Source organism: Echinococcus granulosus (assembly GCF_000524195.1).
Source record: "Echinococcus granulosus chromosome Unknown EG_S00003, whole genome shotgun sequence".
Lineage (NCBI taxonomy): Eukaryota > Metazoa > Platyhelminthes > Cestoda > Cyclophyllidea > Taeniidae > Echinococcus > Echinococcus granulosus.
This window is the reverse complement of record NW_020170383.1, coordinates 718,664-734,354: the sequence shown is the minus strand read 5'-3', so window position 1 is coordinate 734,354 and position 15,691 is coordinate 718,664. Positions and strand designations below refer to the sequence as shown.

Here is a 15,691-nt window from a genome sequence, read left to right as displayed (position 1 = left end):
TGGCTCCAGCGAAACTGTTTGCAAGTTCGTCGAAGGCTCACGCCAATGTTGCTTTGCAACCACAGCTAGATTAAACTGCAGTTGATCATATCAAAACTGCGGAGTATTTAAAATTAGCGACAAAACACAACGGTTTTAGATTTGAACAAGTGCTTTTTGCTCAGTTCGATTCTGTTTCCATTTCTGACGCTATCGAAATGCAGCTGCACACAACTTTGACCCTTTTTCGACCCATTACTTTATTTGAAAATTTATCAAATATAACTGGTTGCACAGTCCTTTTACCCAAGGGTAATCCAATCTAAAGTTCTTTCTATTTAACACAGAAATAGGATAAACACGTCTATTTATCTGGTTGCAGAGAAGTGAATTCTGGAGAAACTATGAATATACCCACCTAATTTGCGTTGATTACAATATATAGTATGGTCACATATTATATAAACTGTAAAAATGAAATTCAGGAGAGTAGCAAACACTTTTCTGTTTCGTAGTACATGTCCTTCTCACCGTAAATGCGTTATATTACTAGACTTTGATTCTGAGAGTAAGTATGCACATGCATGCCACTTAAACTGATTAAAAGTCCCCACAACTACTTCCAATTTTATGTTTTTCTTTTACTAAATGGCTTGATATCATAAACAGAAACTGTTTATGGCCGTAGGAACCCGTGCTACTTATGGATAAATGTCTCTTGACTTGGGATTTTAGTTCAACCAAGCCGAATTCATAAACAATCCAGGTCATAGAACTTGAGTCTTAGCTATCGACTAGGTCAAATAAATAATTCAACCTTTTAAAAAGTAAGATGTGGTCCCAAATTATGAATATTCTAGGATTTATGCATTCGACTATCAGCTGAAAGAGGCTATTAGGCAAATGTCTCTGCTACTCTCCTGGTTACTACCGCGCATTCTTTGACCTATCAAAAGTATCGTTTCATCCAATTTTCGCAATGGATAGCCACACGATCACGGATGTTGAATATCCTGACTGCCTATGTTTAATTACTTCTCTCACAAAAGTCGCCAAAATGTTTTACTTGACCAGGGAGACTTGCTTGCATTACCTCTTATAGATACGATTAAGCGCTTAAAATAAATAAATGCAACTTTTCAGTTATATCGGAAATCACTCACTTATGCGAAATCCGTGGCGGGCAAAGTAACACCGCGATAAAATCATGCCATCGCATAAACGCTTCATTAAAAGTGGATTAGGTTAGCTCAAAATGTATGATTTGTTTTTCAGTCTTATGAAGTTAATCAGGATTTTACTGACGTTCGTGATTAGTCACTGAAGTGCATCTATTGTTCGTTGAAATGTGTTAATTTTGTCAAGGCGACTTCGCAAATAAGATTCCAGATGATGATACGCGTCAGACACATTGGTGGGAGTAAGAACGAGCCATCGAATGGGTTTTGCAGGGTTGGATATATTTCGTTCACTAAGGCTTTGGTACATTGTGTCGTACCTGCTTCTTAGCCGTTTCACTGATATCGGATGTGCTGTAGGGCTTTTTTTCATTTTGGTCACATTGGCTGGTGAGCGGAAAGCTCCTCTAGGGCGGGCGAGAGGAGGACCATGTACTTCAACATATGACTGAACTTGTTGATGAGGTTCGCCTGCCGGTGAAACTGCCGATTTACCAATTTTATGGTGTCCAAGGTAGGGTATTTTGTGGCGCCATCTAAAGGTAATCGTAAAAGGGTCATAAAAATATGCAGGCCTGCCTAGGCGGAGTCGGGTCATCAACCCCAGGGATGAAAATGCATTTTTTCAACTTTTTGACTTTAATGTAGTAGAAAATCCCCAATGCAATTAATGTGCATAATAGCGTTGTTATTCACTGTCTACGTTTTACTTAAATTTATCACGTTGATCACAAGCAGTTTTTAGAACCTGTCGTTAGTTTTCATCCCTGGGTGGTCTTTGATCATGCGATGATGAGCAAAATGCCTCCCCTAAGCAATTACTACTGCAAAACGGATTACAATCAATGAAATGGACTTTGTGATACTAAGTAGCATTCACACTGAAAATAAGAGAGAGTTAGACCCACTGATCGTAGTAGTTGCATATATTGCTCACTCTTACTGCCCATATACCTATCAAATTTGAAAGAAAGTCTTGGACACTACTTATTCTAAAATACCTGTGCCTAATGTAGGGTACGGGTTACTTAACCGAGTCCTTTGATATGTACGCTTTTTTTCATTCCACTTCGAGAAATGTCATAAATTATATAGGCGTACCTTAATAAAGCACATGCAGTTGGTTAAAATAGAGTGAAACGACTACTAATTGTTAAATTGCTGAGGGAATCAAAATACCGTTTCATGATGTCTTGTAAAAAAAGCTGTATCCTAGCTAAAGCACAAATCTTCACGGAGCCAAGTCACCATACAAGCAGAATGCAAGGGAAACTGACGGCAATTTACTGGTCGCGATCGGGTGGCGAGGGAACAAGAGGGCTGGGCCCTCCCAACAAGATGGAGTTTGAATTAAAAGACACCTTATTTTTCAGCCCATTTACCTGTAAAGTAAGTTTTGAGTTTTCTCCCAGTGTGTTTTAAAGCACACCAAAGTGTAGAAAGAAATCACTGCACCAGAATCGAGGAGACGGTAGGGAAGAGTGTCCAAGTATTGGGACACAATTCCGATCAGACAGTAGGCAATCTAAGCAGGGCGATTAGGCGTGTTTTTACTCAAAGAAGTTCATTAGAACCGAATCAGGGCCTTTCCTGCACTCATGCAACATTAGCAGCAATTCTTGTCAAGACGCGTTAGATCCAAGTGTGACCAAAAGAGGCTGCTTCATCCATTTCAAAAGCCTCAGCTGACCTACTAATCCTGATACTTACAATCAGAGCCTTTGTGAGCTGAGTAGTGAGCAGAACAGGTATTATCGGGTTAGCTTGTGCCCACGAGATACCTATCAGTCTACTAACCAGCAGCTGAGGTAGTATTTAGGAAATGTCGGAATTTCACGCAAAATGCGAACTACTTCTTCACATGAGAACAACATACTTGCCATTTGCACTTTAGTGCCTTTTTCAGCAAACCAGTCATTCTCCCTTCTAATCGAGCATATGCTATGGGTATCGAAGACAGTCAGTATGGAAAAACATTTCTCATTCAAGACAAAAAGAGTATTCACTTAGTGGGTAAATATGGCGGGATTCCTGTTGTTATACGAAAAGTGATAATACTTTTTGAATGCTGCATCAAGAAGGGCTTAAAATACGATCCCTTTAGTTATTCCGCAGAAATATAAGGCTTTGAAATGTCGTTAACCTCGTTTACAGGCGTTCAGCGTATGTATGGAAAACCCTTGTAGGACCTCCCAACATTCAGCATAATATTTCTTCCTCATTTTTATGAAAGCAATCTCGGATTAGCGTTTTTGTAGTAGCCTAAAAATGCCTTATAGAAAATGGTGCACAGTATTATTACTGGTTACTCAGTTCTTTGGGATCCTCTTTAACGTTTTGATGAGAACTTCAGAATTTGACCAAATATGTAGGCTTGTGGGCAGAGGAAACACCATTTCTGTATTTTTAAGTTTGATTTATCTTTTGATTGCCTTTAATTGAGAAAAACAACTATCCATTTTAAACTCGGTGAATTAATGCATTTTGGCCAGTTGCGTTAGCTAAACAAATCCTTTTTAATAATGATGAAGCGGCCACCCGTAAATAAGTGTATTATCCAACCAACGCGGTAATTATTTGGCCTATAAACGCGTTGAAGTAAATGATTGTGGGATAGCTAAATTAATTTCAAGCACAGAATGCAGATTGAACGATAATGCTGTACATCTAAGTCAATCGTCCGTGTTTCAGAGAGTATGCACACATCGTCGTTCCTTCGCTATCATGTCATATTTAGGTGGCGGGAGGATTTGAGGCACCCGGTTCAAATGATCAAGATAGTGGCCACGGTGACTCCCTGGACACCACCAGGGCTGCACTCTCTGTCAAGCCCATTGCCCATACACGCACTCGAAGTCCTTTTGTATCTACCTCAGCTCTAGGAGCGATCACCGACGACAGTACATTCTTCCTCCAGCCCCTTCAAATATCCAATTGCAGCAGCCTCTACACGGAGCAAGGGAGGCTGCCTGTCTGGAACGGCATTGCTTCCAACCTGCCACGTCATGAGGCCAAGACACTGCCTGCCACCACAGAGAGTTGCTCCACCTTCATATGACCCTTTTCTCTACCTTCACCTCCTCTTCTCCCCCGTTCTTCCATCTGGTTGCGTAGTGTCTTTACATTCCAGCTTTACATGCTATTATTTTTCAACTCCTTTCCTACATGTGCTACTTATTTATTAGCCAACTTCCCTCAGGCTCTCTCCTTGAGCTCTGGTGAATGTTGGGAGGAAAAAGTTGCCGCCAGATCTAAGGGAAGGTGCATCATTTTTGTCTTAGCTCGACCACTATTCGACACCTTTCCTGTCTTCTCCCTCTTAACTCTTACCCAATAATGAAATTCCTCAATAAAATTACCGAATATCATTGACGGATATCACACAATCCTTTCGCCATTTAATACTATCTTAATTTATCACCTGGTGTAAGTTTTTATAAGGATGTATGAGTTTAGTGACACAGACCGAATACAACGAATGACAATCCGTAGTGTAAAAGTGTCCGGGCTCGTCTTTGCGCGTGCCAGGTGCAGGGAAGTTACTTCTTCATGTAAAAATTCCCCATTTATCGGAATTGTAATAATGTGAAGACAACTTATTAACAGATAATGTTCTGCATATCAAAGTGCAATGCAAAATTTCCCACCCAAATCGTTAATTCGTTCTACTAGTAAGCTATGCAACTTCCGGATCCGTACGACAGCAGAGTAGACAAAATGTGCATTTCTCATTTACACATCATTCAGGTTCCGTGAATCAGCTACCACCTTAGCAGTTTAAAGCCAATGTGGTTATATTTTTAACCTCGAAAGTTCTACTCAGCTAAACATATACGGTTGCGAGGATAAATGGTGCACCACGGTGGAATGAGGGTGATGATACAAAATCGTAAAATGACAGCACCTTAAAATTCTAGTAAAATACGCTATCAAATTCTAATGAATGAGGGTAACGTCCTTGATACTTACACCTTAGTAGTGTAGTCTTTTTGCTCTCATTTTACAACTGGCATAGTCATAAACATAATGAACATTAGATTAAGAACTGAATTTATCGCAGTGTTATTCACTAAAACAGTCAATAAGCAGAAATATCTACGAATGAAAACCTGACAAATTCAGTGAACTAATTCGCAACACAAAAATTATGTTATTCCCGGAGGTTTCGTTTACCAATGCATCAACTATGTGAGCACTTCAGGAAAGCCTCGGAGGTCTATATTGGCAGTAGCGACAAACAAACGCGATGAAAGGGACAGATACCTCAATTTTTATTGATGATTACTAAAATTTTAACAATACAACAGAAGGGCATCTACTGTGGGAAACTGAATGTAAAAAGTCCACCAGCAGAAGGGTTAAGACGATGCCTTCAGTTGGTAAATATCTCAGTCTCGCGTTCCTCAAGAAAGATATTACCGACAGAAACATTGCCAAAGTTGAACGATTTGATTAGCCAATTGAGGGCCGCCCGCAGTACCACTATGGAGATGCAAACTAGTGGATAAAGGATATCTCCTCCACGTCTCTTTTAGCAGAATGAACTTTGGATAGAAACCAGGATAGTAAATGCCGTTTCGAATTCCTGGTACCTAGACGATCTTTAAAGCACTGGCTGCGTTGCGATGGAAGAGCAGGTTGTTTCCGATGCTTCTGGAACATCGCTGAAGAAGATGTTATGTGATGATTTGATATTTCGTTCAGCACATACTTAGATGAGTCTTCGCGGTTATGACTTTTGAAGGGCCGATTTTATCATCCCGTCCCTCCTACACGTTACGAACAGATCATCCTTGATATTGGCATGGCCCATTTTAGCTAACGACCACCAAAGCGCAGAAGAGCTAGCAGGCTGCTAGTATGGCTCAAAGGTCATACTGCAGAGTGAAAGTACTATATACGGGGAGTGAAGCACCTGCCTAGTTAAACAAAGTACGGGGTTAACAAAACTACTACGAATGTAGAGAAGGCCTGGAACAATATACTGCATCCGTCAGAAAAAGTCACACCTTTCGCCGAAGCAATACAAGACCTTTATTTCTGTGATAGCTATAAATCATACTTAACGACATCAAAATGTGGTTATTTTGTTGAATATAATCTCCAATAAAATTATAAATATTTTTAAAAAACAATAATGTGCTTTGTATGGTCTAAAATTTTGAGTACTTTAAAATATGCAAAACACTGACTTTACTTTTTATATGTCGTTTTTCATTTACATTGCAAGGTTGCTTATGTGCTACATTGTTTAAAGGTTCGGTTTACCAGAGGCTTGTCATACAGCGACATTTTAAATGTCCAATGTGTGGCGATGTCTATAAGTAGAAGTGGGTTTTTGTGGCAAATTCCTAACAAGGTACAACGTAAATTTTTGCTTTTATTTGTTATGACTTTTTTGCATTGTCGACATCATACTTTATCCACCTATTGTCGATTAACTACGAAGCATTAAGATTTCGCATTTTTAGCAAGGTAATCCTCCCACAGCTGATTGGATTGCAGCCAATTTGGAAATTTTCGGAAGACCGAATAAGCTAGTTCTGGTAGCAGATCCAGCTGATCCTATTTATGAATCTGTTGATGAAGATGATCGCAAGATCCGATTTCGAGTCAATTCTTATAAAAGATGCTTGAAAATAACCGGGAGAAAAACCGAATCTCCTAATAATGAGTCGGACCGAGTCAAATCTGAACCAATTTATCAAATTGCATTGCAAAAGCGAAGGCCTCTTAAAGGCGAAGAAGTGAAGATCGGGTTTAACGAAAAGGCTTCTCAACGTCTTTTTCTCATACATATAAGAGAGGCTTTGAAGGGAAATAAGAAGTCGTGTTCTAGTCGTTTGCACTGTAACAAGCGGGCGCGAAATAGTGGGAATAAGACCCTACAGTCATGTGATATCAACGAAATCGACAAGTTTATGACCGAAAACAAAGTCTATGAAAAGCATGACTGGAGTGGTGAGCTTATGTTGGATTATTATTGCATTGAATTCTTGGCTGCTTAAATTGAAAGCCCTATTGTATTTGAAGTTTTGTTATTTTGTACTTATTTGTTTGGTTGTTCCTCTTCACATTTGCCTCCTGTATGCACAACAGCAATGAAAGTGCAAGTTGTGTCCACCGAACTCGCCACCCGTCTGCAGCTCAGAGGTATCTTCCTGCTTGAACTAAAGGAGTACGATATATGTCTTTTGGACTACATCACGATGTCGGAAGTCAACAGATGGCCTTTCAAATCCATAAGAAGGCAAGTTTAGTACTCACTTTTTTCATTGTTTCCATATATTTACGTGTATGCATAAGTGTCATCGTAAAGTTATCAATTCAACTTCTTCTTAATTTATGTTTTATATCAAATGCATTTGCACTCAAGCATGACTAAATAATCCAAAAATTTACTTAAATTGTTCTTGCCTATTACTTGAACTGGAGCTCTTGACTCTGAAAGGGTCTTTCAATTTTGAACCGACTGCATTTATCATTAGCGCAAAATGTTGCGTTTGATTGAAGTCAGGCACTTTAGATAGAATAGCGCCTTTTCATGCCATTGTTTCATGTATTTTTTGAGTCCCCATGCATTCATTTGCAAAATTAATTACAAGACGCAAGAATCACGAATATTTTTAACCAGGATTTTTGCTGTGGTAAGGTGATATAGCTCGATTAAGGGCTTGCTAGGATATGCAGGCGAGGTTATTCAGCTTTCCCCTCGGCAGTTAAATAGAATACCTTTAACAGAGTCAAACTGTGCGGTTTAACACTATTAACTTTATTATGAATGTTTTGTGTTAATTGGCCCGAAACCCACATTTCGGTAGGCCTGTCTGCTAGAGTAGAAATATTAATAGCTTGAGTTAGGATATACATTCGAACAAATGTGCATTCGATTTACCCATAGTAAAATTTGCAGAACTTCATTTATCCAAAACCATGATCAAGGAGATTATAGGTAAGGCTTGAAGACTATTTTTATTAGCAATTATTTTTAAAGTTTCTGACACATTGGGGCGTTGTAACACCCCGGCCTTTTGATAAATTTTATGGGTATAATAAGTAGTGAAATGGCTCAGAAGAATTATTCTAAATTAGACTTTTTGCGTGACAAAATTTAATCAATCATAGAATAAGGTGTTGCTTTTGTGCTGTTCTAACAATGCAACTTTTTTCTTAGTGTACGCTGTTAAGGTTTTTCGTAACTGTGGTCATATCAAGTGAATACAAGCGGGTTCTTTTTAGGAAATACACGAAAGAGTCTTCTTATTTACATAAAAGGGGGTAGTTTCCGGGTTCTCTAGCTGCCACCAATCTGTTATGCAAATGTCGGTGGCGTGCAAATCAGTTGAGTGTTCATGATCTTAGTGAGTCACTTCCGTCCATGCGATCTTGAAGAGCACCAAATACGCAGTTTAGATGACCGTGTAACCTGGTGTGTTTCTCTTTGTAAATAAAAGATTGAACATGAGAGGTGATTATTTGCTAATAGCTAAATCACACTTACACAGTCGATTGTAAACAGAACCGAAGAAGACGGTTTGTTTCCACTTTTGCTCGTCTGCACCATCGAGACAAAATATGTGCACAAAGCCACTCAGTGGAACTTCTTACCACGCACAACCACTGCCCATTTGATGCTGAGTATGGAACTGCAAGTACTATCAATATTTTTATGTACCGAAATCTAGTGGTTTCATGTTTGATTGAAGACTTTTGGGATTCCGTTTTGGTATTATTTCTCATTCAAATTCCTAGTTCTCTCTAATGTCTCAAACACTCAAAGTATGGTAGTTACTTTTAGATTACCTGTCATACCGTCAGTCGCTTTCAACCGGAGTCACACACTACTGTTTGCCTACAAATCCGTTTCAGTTTTGGCTTCCATGATGAGCGCCTTTATATCCTGACCGGTAGCCAGTGCACTGGTGGGCGTGGGTTGCTGATCTTTGAGAGCGAAAAGTGTGCGGATCTGATGAATCGGATGATTTGCATGATGAAGACCATTGCAGGTGAGAGTGAGACACCCACAGAGGAGACGGTTTCACTCCTCCCTTCTTCACAACACTCGAAACCATTGCAGCCGCCCCTACATGCAGAAACAACAAAGGCATCGCAGTCCAGAGGTGCCTTTTACAATCCCCTGCCCATGCCCACAAAAAAGTCAATGCAAGATCTCAGTGTCAGTCTCCAGGACTTTTGTCGGACGCATTGCTGTAGCCTCCCTCCTCTTCGGAGAAGAAACGAGGCGCATAGTGTTGAATTGGTGGCGGACATTGAGCCCGAGGTCGAAGAGTCTCAGACCAAGAATCTGGATGCAGCAGATGTCAACTCCGACGATGATCTCAGTCTTGATGCTATGGATGATGCGAACGTCGATTTGGAGTCATTCAAAGAAGATTTGGAACAGAAACTTCCTCTCACTCGAGAAACCACTGATAATGTTAGCAAACCGATAAATGGAAATGATGCCACATCGGTGACTAATGTGGGTGTACCAAAAGATGTACGAAAGCGTACTCTCGGAACGTGAGTTTCACCGGTCAACGGAAATTTTACTTATATTTAATTGAGTAAAATTGCTGTTTTCTTTTTTCTCTGAATAGGTTAAGTTTAAAGAAAAGTCTTTCGGAGTTGATCTCACATAGCATGGCTCGAATTGAGTCAATGAAGTTGTCGCCACCACCACCACCCTCGAATCCATCGAAATCGGCAACCATTCCTGACTCACCACAGAATGCGGATCATCCTTCTCCTCCTCCTCCTGTTCCCCTCTTAAGTGACTGCAAATCACAAGGCTTGGGCGGAACTCACAAGGCAGAGGCTAGCAGTGATGAGCACTCCCTTCTGAGGGAGCAAGGACACTCGAGACGAACAGATTCCGCAAAGGCCGTGCAATTGATAAAGTGGCGAGATCTATCTGGGAAGGAAGATTACTACAGCTCAATTTCGAATCAATTTCTGTCGAGAACTCCAGAGCACAGCGGAGAATCAGATTACCGTGGGAGTGACGATGTGAATTTCGTGGCGGATCAGTGCCTCGCAGATTATCCGCCCACGGAGTCACCCTCAATACAGGAGGACACATCCCTCCCTTCTTCCACTAGCACCACCAGAGATCGCCAAATGTCGGCGGCACTTAGATCGGACATGATTGCATTTACGTCTTTTTGATTGTACTAGTCTTTTTGGCATTGACCCTACATTCGATTGTGATTTGATTGAGTTGTCATCTTCCCTACTTGTTGCAGTGCTATCGCCCCCAAAGATGATTGTGCGCATGATTAGTCCTAGTGATCAATCATAAATTTATTTGTTTAAATATCACAATTGCTGGGTCAGCATATATAACCAGCTTTCATAGATGCATGATTATTCCCATTTTTTTTCACTTACTTTTGACAATTTAACTTGAAACAATGATTTGATTATAAAGTATTGAGTACTTGCATCGTTCTCACCAGCTCGAACTATGACTGAGAGCTTTCTTTACTTATGAAGAACAAAGTATATGATACACCATATACCTCTCGTATTGTTTACGGATTTGTTACCCGGGCTAGTCGCACAATTTCATATTTTAGAACTCGATGCAGAACTTGCTCTGAAACCGTTGCAAAAAACGCTTCCTTTGATGTGTGCAGGCTTACTTAACAAAACATTGCTTGGTCCTATTGAAAAATACTCAAGGGTGACGTTGCTTTACTACTGTTTGCCTGATCCTAGTGGCGAGAGCAGAGTTTCTTTGAGGTGCGGTCTGCAAAAGAATGACGCCTCCTGCATGGGCCGTTTGTTGGATCTAGTGCATTCCGCAGTACCCCATTAATTTTTTTGTAAACTGAATGAATGTTCTAAAATGGCGTCTCATTGAGCATGAGCTCTGCTTTTGGGAGGGAGCTGCTGAACTCGCATGGAATCGTCAGATCAGGACGATGAATGTTATTTACTCCACACATACGATGGCGAGAAAGGAATGAAAGGAATAAAAATCCACCAGAGATCGCTATCTATTCTCAAAATGTTTCTTCTATTGCGGCAGCAATGATGCCTGTTTTGTTGAATTTGGGGTGAGTATTTTCGCATTTGAGAAATATTTTGAGAGGTAGGGGCACTTCATAGCCGTCTTCGTGATTCAGATGTCATCGTTTCCTCACATGTTTATACTTGGGAAACATGCCGGTAGAATACGTAATATGACTTAAAATCGCACCGTAATTTTTAGCACGTAAAGATTATTTAAAAAATCAGACACCCTTTCTTGGTTAAATTAACAATTTCAACAAAAATAATGAGCAGCTGCCTCTAAAGAGCAAAGTACTTTTACGTTTGACCATGCTCACAAGGTATGATCTGTCTTGTGACCGGAGTAACGGGATGCATGGGTGAGAGAACGCTGACGGCATTGTTGGTATCAGATTTGAAAATTTTTTTTAGTCCAGTGTTTTCTCCAGCATTCACTTCCCTAGTCGGTCTTCCCCTCTGTGCCATGTCGACCTTTTCGTGGTGGATGCCGTAAATTTCAAATCCAATTCCCTTTCACTGCGTTTGGTGGGATAGGAAGAATTATAGAGCAGCTGGATTCTCGTTTTTATATGTCATTTTGGTGTTCTTTGTGACTGCATATAGACAGGGTAACCGAGGCTCGTTTTGATTCTAACTGTGCAGACCTAATGCATAGGCTAACCAAGACATTGTCATGTCCTGGTTAAAGTACATAAAAGTGCAGGGAATAAGTTTGGAAACGCGAATTTTTAAAGGTTAACTAAATGTTTCATGATAATTCGACCAGAAATAGTGCAACTGACCGATCTAGTTGGATAGTCGGTTTACTTGGTAGGTAAGATTAACTTATGAATCAAAATATTTGTAGTAGTTTGTGATCAAGTTATCGAAGTGTGAGAAGTGCTTCCTTCCACCTCCGGACTAGCTGCGAGGGGTTGTACTTTCCAGCAGACGACTTCTCGCGTCTTTAGAGCCGAACTTCTCAGAAAGCGAAATTCACGCTCAACCGATCACTAGCATCCACCCGCACATCCCTCTATATAAACTATTGCATCAATGCAAATGGCGTATTTTTCGTGGAGAAAGTCATATTTGTAGACTCAAAATGGCACTTACAACAAGTGGAAAATTTCTTAAGTACGTGTTGGTGGGATTCAATGTTGTGGTTTTGGTGAGTTCGCCTATTTTCTTCCATGCATCAGAAAGACCAGTTGGAATGATCACAATGTATCACAACTTCTTTAGCCCCTGTAATTGCACTAGAAACCAGAAACTGATGGGAGATAAATCAGCAAAGAGTATATTTTTTATTTGAGTATTTAAACCCTTCGTTCCCCTAAATTTGACTCGCGAATCTGGATGGAGTACCTATGTGGGAAGTGGCTGTGCAACTTTTGATGCTCTGCATTTCAGGCGGCTGGACTTTTTTGCCTTGGTTTCGGTACTTACATTTTTGTGAGACTGGGCGGGGAAGGGCAGATCAGCGAAGTGCACGCAGTGCCTATCTTTCTCATCATTGTCGGAATCATTATCTTTCTGGTTGGTCTCATGGGATGCTGTGGAGCTCTAGTTCAAGACGCCCTCATGCTGAAAGCGGTAATTTCTTTAGTTTTACTTCACCACTTCTCTCTAGTACACGTCCTCCCTCGTGGTAATGATTATTTTGGAGATTATTGCGGCTATTCTGGTCCTGATTTTTCAAAGTAAGGTAAATCCAGCGTCACCGATATTAATTATGTCTATAGATCAAAGAAACCGTTGAGAGATATTTCGATGACGCCATTACGGCCTACGAGAATACTGAATCTGAAAGCTTAAAGAACACCCTTTTTACAATCCAAAAAACGGTAACAGACATTACTTTATAACTCGCGGTGCTCATGATTGGTGGATCATGTTGAAGTAATAATTTGGCTAATTAATATGATTAACTTGACCACAAAAAGACTCCATAGGCCTCGCACGCTTACCAATTTCATGGTGCTGAATAAATTCACGTTTGAGCGTATAATTCAGTCCATCCGCTCGAACTAGCGCACACTGCTTAAAAAGTATTTGCATTATATCCACCACTTTAATTTTACTCCCAAAATGCAAACAGCTTTGAGAATTAGATCCTATGACTAACATGATGTAACGAATGCAAAAAACTGGATTATCCCAGGAAAAAATGAGCTAGACCTACGCTTCTATTTTATATAAAACTACCAAAAAGAATGCACCTCACGATGATTGCAATGACCGTAATCGTGATAGCCTTCTTTTCATCACGGAACTATATCATCTTCAGCAAACTCATTCTTTTATGGCATTGCTTTAACCGACTTGACCGTGACAATGATCACTTTGTTTGCCGCATATAAAACAAGTTTTTTTTTGAAAACTAAATGTAACCCATGCATTTCATTCCTTACTCAGTTATCCGACGGTTTCCTACATTTTGCTTATAAGCAACATCGCACAACGTATTTGCAGTTAATCAGGGCATTTTATGTGAAACCGTAGTTTTGCTCTATAATCGTGCATTGCTTTTAGTTTGGATGTTGCGGTGGTAAAGATCCATCAGATTGGGGCATGAATGATACCCTCAGTTTTTGCTGCAAAGGCAAGGCACCGTGTCCGGATACAAAAAGCCAGTTTACCCGAGTGAGTTGGACATGCTTTCCTACTTTTGAACTTGAATTGTTAGTTTGTATCACCAAACACCTCGCTGTAAACTCAACGAAAGTCTGAATAGAGGCAGCACATTACAAAATGACACTAAATATATATCGAATGGCATTCTATTTACCGCTTAAATAAACTCGCTGTTTGCACCACTTTTATTTGAGCCAAAATAATTATTTTATACAAATGCTGATCTGATATCGGAAATTAGCCTAAATTAAATAAGAGAAGAACTGAAGCGTTACACGATGGCCATCAACACTTTTCGCATTTCTCAGGGTTGCGGGGAGGCGGTTGAGGTGGCTCTAAGCAGCAAGGGCTTGGTCGCAGGTATTGCTCAGCTAATACTCTGCATCATTCAGATTCTCGCAGCCCTTTGTGGTTGGCTATTGTCGAAAAAAGTGAAATAAGAATAAGCACTGATGTGCTAGTTCTGTCGATGCTCCACAATAAATTTTGGAGTCGGTGGGAATTCTTGAATTTGTGGTTCTATTGGATCATTGTGGTAAACCAACATATTTAAGTTAGCTCTCTTATTAAGAATTACCAATACAACGGAAGCAGATATCACTTATTGATGAGCAAATCTAAGTCGAAAATTGCCTCAAAAGGGCGAGTGCAATGGCTCATTGCATGCGGAGAAAGTAAATATATTATTTTCAAGCATGCATGCCTGCTAAACAGAAAACGGCATTAGATGCAAAATCACCAACTATCCCATTTACTCAACACCGTATTGTGTAACAGCGAATTACCTTCATTCATAAGTAAGAATTTGGCATATTTTGCTGATTATTTACTAGGCAAATAAGAAATCTTGACATGCTGCTTCGTTTAATGATGGCAATGCCCACTCACTTAAGGAAACACGACCATTATCATTTGCTTTGATGGAATTGTGAAAATTTATTGCAAAACTCCAAGTTTCACCATGCTATCAAGCATATTTGATTCACAGATGTGGAAGAACCAGTTGGCCGTGTTTTATGGCGTAACGCATTTATTGTATCCAGCTAACATGTTAAATACGCAACTAAGAGCATCTACGAGGGAAGGAGACCTATTTCATGAGCAAGGCCCAATCTTACTTACGGGTAAGTTGGACCAATGCTTTCATGGAAATAAAGAATGTACCTTTCCTTGGCACACATTCCGAGAAATATTTCTGCTTATAGGAAACACCATTCTGTAACCCAGTTCCTCGTTCAGGTAACTCCACTTCTCCTTTAAAATATGGTAACTTATTCGAAGTGTTTAATCTTACCTAAACAATTTAGCTGTCTCGGTCAAATTCAAGGTACTGTTTGGCATTACAAGCATCTTTGTGGTTTTTCTAAGCTGGTATGGGTATGGTTGAATGGAAGTGATTTAAGCATACTGGGAAGCGCAAGCTAGACTTTTATAAAACTGTTTTGTAGAAGTTATAACGCGTCAGCATTCCCACGAGCACGTACAGAGGACGTCGGTAACGGCTGGTGAAACAGGTATTGCGTGCATTAACGCCGGCGCGCATTCACTTATCATGAACCTATGAAAATGGGGGAGTTCAACTGGACACACTTGGTTACAATAAACAAGAAAAAAACAAATTACTCAGTTATCCTGCCCAACTATTATAAAATGCTTAGTACAGTTGGGAAGGAAACACTTCAGAATCAATATGGCTTATGCGTCCAAGGTATTATTCTGCAGCCTAGCACGTAGTTGATATTATGGACACTTTTCAGGTACCATTGTATAGGATACGAATACACACGATGTATTGCAACACTATTCCAAATACGAATATTTTCATCTCGTAGATGATTAGGAAGAAATAGCTCAAGTTCCCTGGTACTATGTAGCCATACATTTCTTTCTTTGGGGAATTG

General features: G+C 40.0%; 1 protein-coding gene across 1 annotated transcript; it reads left to right on the top strand. All coding sequences in view use genetic code 11, as the record gives it.

Moving 5' to 3' along the window:
* Nucleotides 1-6,471: 6,471 nt before the first annotated feature.
* Nucleotides 6,472-14,230, top strand: EGR_00772 (integral membrane protein; the record flags this gene model as incomplete). Its single annotated transcript, XM_024490021.1, has 11 exons — nucleotides 6,472-6,516; nucleotides 6,629-7,118; nucleotides 7,257-7,411; nucleotides 8,956-9,680; nucleotides 9,758-10,279; nucleotides 12,105-12,324; nucleotides 12,567-12,749; nucleotides 12,787-12,861; nucleotides 12,899-13,000; nucleotides 13,689-13,799; nucleotides 14,099-14,230. 11 exons carry the CDS (start codon nucleotides 6,472-6,474, stop codon nucleotides 14,228-14,230), a joined length of 2,760 nt encoding a protein of 919 aa, XP_024355424.1.
* Nucleotides 14,231-15,691: the final 1,461 nt, after the last annotated feature.